This window comes from Merops nubicus, unplaced genomic scaffold (genome assembly GCF_000691845.1).
Source record: "Merops nubicus isolate BGI_N331 unplaced genomic scaffold, ASM69184v1 scaffold10141, whole genome shotgun sequence".
In the NCBI taxonomy this organism is placed as follows: Eukaryota; Metazoa; Chordata; class Aves; order Coraciiformes; family Meropidae; genus Merops; species Merops nubicus.
Genome location: NW_008586222.1, coordinates 3,575 through 9,919, shown reverse-complemented (window position 1 = coordinate 9,919; position 6,345 = coordinate 3,575). Strand labels below are relative to the sequence as shown.

At 55.7% G+C, this 6,345-nt stretch overlaps 1 protein-coding gene across 1 annotated transcript in view; it reads right to left on the bottom strand.

The window, feature by feature from the left end:
• Positions 1-98: 98 nt before the first annotated feature.
• The window catches only part of NCSTN (nicastrin), a gene marked incomplete at both ends in the record, with an annotated part of 8,836 nt that continues 2,589 nt past the window's right edge, over positions 99-6,345 (bottom strand). Inside the window, 9 exons of the mRNA XM_008948583.1 lie at positions 99-276; positions 400-487; positions 1,036-1,131; positions 1,399-1,501; positions 2,675-2,844; positions 2,985-3,062; positions 3,222-3,326; positions 5,499-5,651; positions 5,789-5,898. Coding sequence (XP_008946831.1) covers positions 99-276; positions 400-487; positions 1,036-1,131; positions 1,399-1,501; positions 2,675-2,844; positions 2,985-3,062; positions 3,222-3,326; positions 5,499-5,651; positions 5,789-5,898 — 1,081 coding nt within the window. The remainder of the gene's footprint in view (positions 277-399; positions 488-1,035; positions 1,132-1,398; positions 1,502-2,674; positions 2,845-2,984; positions 3,063-3,221; positions 3,327-5,498; positions 5,652-5,788; positions 5,899-6,345) is intronic.

Here is a 6,345-nt window from a genome sequence, read left to right as displayed (position 1 = left end):
CCCCAGAGGTCCCTCCCAACCCCCCAGAGGGAATTCTGGGATTCTAACCAGCTTTCCTCCCAAGCAGAACCCAGCAAGTTGGACAGTTCTGCCCTGACCCCTCACCCCACTGCTGGACACTCACTTCTCTCTCAGTGCTGGGGGTTTTCTCAGGGTTCAGACACTCTTCCTTGGTGAGGTTGACCACAGTGCCTGTGAGGTTGGCCAGGACATACTGCACAAGGTAGGTGGTGTTCACAGGGCTGGAGACAGCCACGTAGTGTTGGGGAACATCACCTGCAACAGCCAGAGGAGTGGGGTTGGTGGGGAGGTGGCCAGAAGCAGACACTTCAGCAGGCTGCCAGGTGACACAGGAGGTCAAACCCATCCCCTCGTTCTTCTTCCCTGTGTTGCTCTTACCCAGAATTCCTTTCAGGTCTGATTTAATGATGGACTGAAACCAGGAATTGTTCATTTTGATGAGAAACCCATAGAGCATTCGAGAGACCTGGGAAGAGAGGAGAACTGGTTCATGCAAGGAGGAGAGAGAACACAGCAGCTTAGCAGCTCTGCCTCTCAAGAGGATTTGATGTTTCAGCATCTGCTGACAGATGCTTCCCACCACAGGGGCCAAGAGAGCAGCAGAGGAGAGACTGAAAAGAATCAACTTGAGGCCGTTTCCTCTTGTCCTATCATAACTCTGTGTCACCATCATGTCTAATTCAGGGCTGAGCTGTGAAAATGGGGTGATTCCAGCTCCCCTGACTCCTTCACTGATCCCTGTGGCTCACGTTGACTTTTCACCTCACCTTCCTCTTCTGCTTTGGGGAAGGAGGGTAAAGGGAGCTTGGTTTTGAAGCTTAATCTCTGCCCTGAGATGGAGAGGCAAGGAACAAGAGCTGGGTGAAAGGGTTGGTGGGGGGAAGAGGGGGGAGGCAGAGCCCTGGTGGAGGCAGACAGGACAGCATGCTGTGTAAACACACATAAACAGAGACAGAAGGGAAGGACGTGAGGGCTCAGCTGAGGTGCCAGGGACTCAACTCCATCTGCTCGTACCGTTTTTGGATCTGCCTGGATAGCAGAGGTGTTGTTGGCTCCCCCTGCAAGCTGGTAGAGAGCACGAGCCACCACTGTGGCAACTTCTGCCAGGGCCTGCAAAGGAAGAGTGCTCTGTGTTAATCAAGATGGGCAGATCCAGGAAAAAAACAAGGGAGGAGAGCAAAGCCAGAACCCACAGATTCAGCCAAACACCAACACTCTGCTAGCACTTGAGTGCCCACCACCTTTCTCGTGGCACAGAGCACTCCCACCTTCCTCCTGCCCTCTTCTGAAGCAGCTTTCCCTCCCTTCTCCCCACGACCCTGCCCAAAGCTCCATCCACCCCAGATCCAGCAGCTAAAGAAAAGGCAAAGGAGGAACCTTGGCTGTGTCTGTGACATACTCCAGGGTCTCCTCAGGGCTGAGCCCCTCAGGGTACTGCAGCTGGATGTTCTCTGGGGTGTCATACATGCTCTGGTAGTATCTGGAAAGAAAAAGGCAAACAGAGGTTGGGGAGGGGCTGAAAAAAAAACCCCCCAAGGCATGGAATTCAATTCAGAGTGTGCCTAAAGCAAACCCTGGGAGCAGTCTCCTGGGAGCAGAGCTCCAGCCCTGCCAAAGCTCTGCCCTGCCACACGCTCCTTAAACCATTTAATGAGGCTTTCTAATTAACTTGGCCCTTCCACAGCTTCTCCCATCTGAGGATCTCCAAACAATTTCCAGGCTGGGATTAGCTTTCAGGCAGGCAACAGCCCCCTCTATTAAATGGGCAGAGAAACTGAGGCAAGGAGGACCCTTGCAGAGGGTCTCCTGGGAAGGGGGCTCTGGATGAGAGTCGTGCCAGTGGATTTTGTTACCCCCTTCTCTTGAAGGCAGTGAGGAATCCCCAGAGCACCCTACAAGAGATTCACATCTGCAGCACACACGGCTGAGCTGGGAAGGGGGCTGAGAGCCCACAGGGTGGGCTGTGCTCCCAACCTTCCCAGGCAGCCTGGGACTGATCCCCCCCAGTCCAAAGATGGGTCACAGGGTTGTGTTTCCCTCCTCCAGGCCAGCTCTTCTCACAGACACAGAGGTGAAGGGGAAGCTGCTGCCCCTTGACTGCTACAGAGATCCTCAGAAACAGCAGAGCACAAAAAATGAAGGGAAACAGACAATCTGAAGAGTTTAGGGCAGAGGGGGAGGCACATCTCTGTCCTCTGCCCCCACATTTCCTCTTCTAAAGCTGAAGAGGAGCAGGGGATCCCCAAGGAAGGGGCTGCAGTAGGGGTCATGTGGGGTGATGGAAAGCGCCCCTTCCAACGCCTGGGGCTTTCTGCCATCACAGAGAGCTGTACTGAAAAAAATAAATAAAAAAATAACTAAAATCAGCCAGCTTCTGGAAGAACAGATGAGGCTCAGGCACGCTCAGTTGCCATTTGCTCACCTCTGGCCTGCAGCCAGCTGTGGAGAACATTTTCTGTACCAAAGTGGATTCCTTTCGGTTGTCAGGACGATTCCGTCGCGGCCGTTGGGTTCCAGGGCACGTGTTTGCTCCCCAGCCTCCCCCCCTGGGATCTGCCTGACACGTCTGCCAGGCACTGCACCCCTGGCCCAGCTCAGGATGGAGCTCACAAACCCTCTTCTCCCTGCCCCAGGGCCACCCCCGGGGAGGTACCTGTTCTGGAAGGCAGTTCTGTGGTCGGTCAGGACCACGCCGGGGATGTGCCGGGCCCGAAGGAAACGTTGGAAGGAAGATGGGGGAAGAGGTTGGGAGAATCCAGCTTCCTGCAGAGTCACGTTCGTGCCCAGGCTGCTGTTGCTCAGGATGCCCAGCAAGTTTTTAACCTGAAAGAAGAGAAACCAGCACGGTCCCAAGTGTTCTTTTAGGATGTGTAATGGTTCTGGAAGGGGAACATCTGGATCATCCGCAGCGTGGGGATCCCAGCGTTGGGGTAGAGGAGTGGGCACAGATGGTTTTGTGTTACCTGTGCTTCAATGGTTCCATTCATCCTAGAGACAGGGTCTGTGTGCATCCAGAGAACTGAGCCATTCCTCAGAGCCACCTTGAAGAGAAACACCCCAAACCCACCATCAGGCCGTGACCGGGCCCCACCGAGTCTCCGCAGAGCAGGGAAAAGCCCAAACCAGCGAAAGGTTGGCTGGGAAAACCCCAATTAAATAATCCCAGGGTGTAAAAAAAGCTCCCTTGAGTTATCCCACACCTGATTCAACTCCACAAAGGAATGGATGTTGCTCAAACGGAGGGGAAACTTGTCCTGCTCCATGTCATACACCATGCGGGAGCTGCCGATGTAATCGAAGGTCTCCTGCAGCAGACAGGTCAGAGGTGGCACGTGAGGGACCAGCAGAGAGCCCCTGGCACCCCCCTCCCAGCACCTGAGGGGGGCCTGAGCCCAGGGTTTGAGGCTCAGCGACTGCCCCAGGTCTTTCAGAAGGTCCCCAGGGCATGGAGAAGGTGGAGCCCCTCTGCTGGGAGCCAGGCTGAGAGTTGGGTTGGGGAGGAGAAGGCTCCAGGGAGAACTTCTGGGGGGTGCCAGGGCTTAAAGGGACCTGTCAGAAAGCTGGGGATGGATTTTGAGCAGGGCCTGTTGGGACAAGACAAGGAGGGATGGGTTAAAACTAAAAGAGGGAGATTTAGATTGGAGAGAGGGAAGGAATTTTGGAGGCTGAGGGTGGGGAGCCCCTGGTAAAGGTTGCTCCAAGAGGTGGTTGATGCCCCATCCCTGGAACCACCCCAGGTGAGGGCTCTGAGCACCCTGCTCTGGTTGGGGCTGTCCCTGCTCCCTGCAGGGGGTTGGACTGGATGAGCTTTAAAGGTTTCTTCCCACCCAAACCAGTCTGGGATTCTATGATTTCATTTAGCCTGGCACAACCCAAAGTAAATATCACTTTGTGCCTGGCTTCAAAGGCAAAGGTACTGTAGGAAAGGGCAAAAAGAAGACACAAAAAGCAAACAAAAAACCCCAGGGAACAGTTACTGAACCCCACAGGCAAGGAAGGCCCAGGGGTGAAGTACCCAGCAGGACACTGAGTACCAGCAGAGGCATCTCTCCAGATTTTACTCTGGCCTGAATCTCCCTCCCTGGTTGTTGGGAGGGACAGTGAGTCAGGGGAAAGGGCAAATCCTGGAACAAACCCTACAGAGTTTTCCTGAGAGGAGGAGCACCCACTTCCCTGGGAAGAAGGGAGCCAGAAGTGAGTCTGAGGGAGCTGCAGAAGCTCAGCACTGCCCAGGGTAGAGGAGGTGCCCCCAAGAATCCCTCAGCAGAGGGGTGGTGAAGTCAAGGAGCCACCAAACCTCCCCCAGGACTCACTTCCAGCCACCTCTCCTCTGTCCTCCTCCAGCCTGGGAGCACAACATCCACTCCCTGCTCCCTCTCTGTCCATCCCCCAGCCCCAGGGGGGGAATTTTGAGGAGGGTGGATGAGGGGGGAATCACATCACGAGGCCCCAGCAGTGAGGCTGTGGGAGCCAGCCTCACAAAGCTGCACAAAAGAAGCCATCAGCCCAGATGCCTTGAGGGGAACATCAGCTGTTGGCCACGAGTCCCTCCCTCCTCCACACAGCCTTGTTCTGCTCTTCCACAGCTGCCAGCTCCAGTGCTGGGCTCTCTCTGAAACGAGCCACATTTTGCTGCTGTTGACACATATATTTTTAATCCAGCCTTTTCTGGGCTTCATTTCAGGATTGAAAGCCTGGCCCTTGCAGCTCATCCAGTCTCCAGGGGAGGGAAAGCAAAGGGGGAGTCACTGAGGCAGGAGGAACTGTGTGGGGCAGAAGAGGGGCTGCCCCAGTGGAGGCTCCATCTGCTGTCCTCACCCCAGAGCAAGAAAGATCCTGGTCTCACTGGGGGAGTGGAAAGAACCACGGTGTGGGGATGCAGAGAAATGGCTCTTTTGGGTCCAGTTCTTGGCTCTCCAGATCAATAGAGACAAGGAGCTGCTGGAGAGAGCCCAGCAGAGGCTCTGGAGATGCTGAGGGGCTGGAGCATCTCTGTGCCAGGCCAGGCTGAGAGCCCTGGGGCTGCTGAGCTGGAGCAGAGAAGCCTCAGAGGGGATCTGAGCAGTGCTGAGCAAGAGCTAAAGGGCCCCCGGGGGGCAAGAGGCTGGGGCCAGACTCTGCTCAGTGGTGCCCAGGGACAGGCCAAGGGGCAACGGGCACCAACTGGAACCCAGGAGGTGCCACCTGAGCAGGAGGAGAAACTTCTTTGGGGTGAGGGTGCAGAGCCTGGAGCAGCTGCCCAGAGAGGCTGTGGAGTCTCCAAACTGGAGAGACCCCAAACTGGGCTGGGCACCACCCTGGGCACCCTGCTGTGGGTGAGCTGCTGGAGCAGGGGGTGGGATGAGCTGATCCCCAGAGGTCCCTCCCAACCCCACCACGCTGGGGTTCTGTGACTGCACAAAATTCATTCCCAGGGAGCCAAGGGCTGATTTGCTGCCTTAGAAGACACCAAAAAGTGCTGCTGCTGCTGCTCTTACCCCTTGGAAGAAGGTGAACATGATATTCCTCTGCAGGGAGAGCACATCTGCTGCTTTACGAAGGGCTTCAGCAGCAGCCAAGTGGGTGACAAAAGAGGAGACAGCACTTTCTGCCCCGGGGGCAATGTTCCAGAAGAAGGAATGGCTGTCGATCTGCAAGCACCAACAGGAGGTGTAAGAAACACACAGAGACAGAGGGACATTCTACCAGGACAACAAATCCTCCACCCTCTCCCTCAAAATCCAACTCAAATTCTCTCCAATGCTCAGCAAGGGGGAGAGGAACCTACTCGGGTGGCCACCATGATCACTTCCTTCTCAGGCTCCACTTTTCCAGAGGAGTTGATGGGCTGCAAAGTGCTCCAGACATTGTAATCCAGGAGAGGGTCACACACCACCTCTGGGAGAGAGAAACAACAGGGCTGGAGGTGAGAGAGGAGAAATGAGCTCTGAGGACAGCAGTGGCTCCATCAGAGATCTGCTCAGCAGGGGAAGTCCTGGCCCTGGGAAGGTCATTGGCATGATGTTCACCAGGATGAGGGTTTCAACTCCAGGACACCCAGTGTAGTGCAGCAGTGACCTCAGAGCCCTTCCTCCTTGCCTGTGGAGCAGCTATTTGGTAGCCCTCTCTCAGCCAGAATGTTTTATAAACTGATAACAAATATCATAGAGGGGTTTGGGTGGGAAGGGACCTTTAGAGCTCAACTTGTCCAACCCCCTGCAGGGAGCAGGGACAGCCCCAGCTAGAGCAGGGTGCTCAGAGCCCTCACCCTCCCCTGGGATGGTGCCAGGGATGGGGCAGTGATCACCTCTTGGGGCAACCTGGGCCAGGGGCTCAGCACCCTCA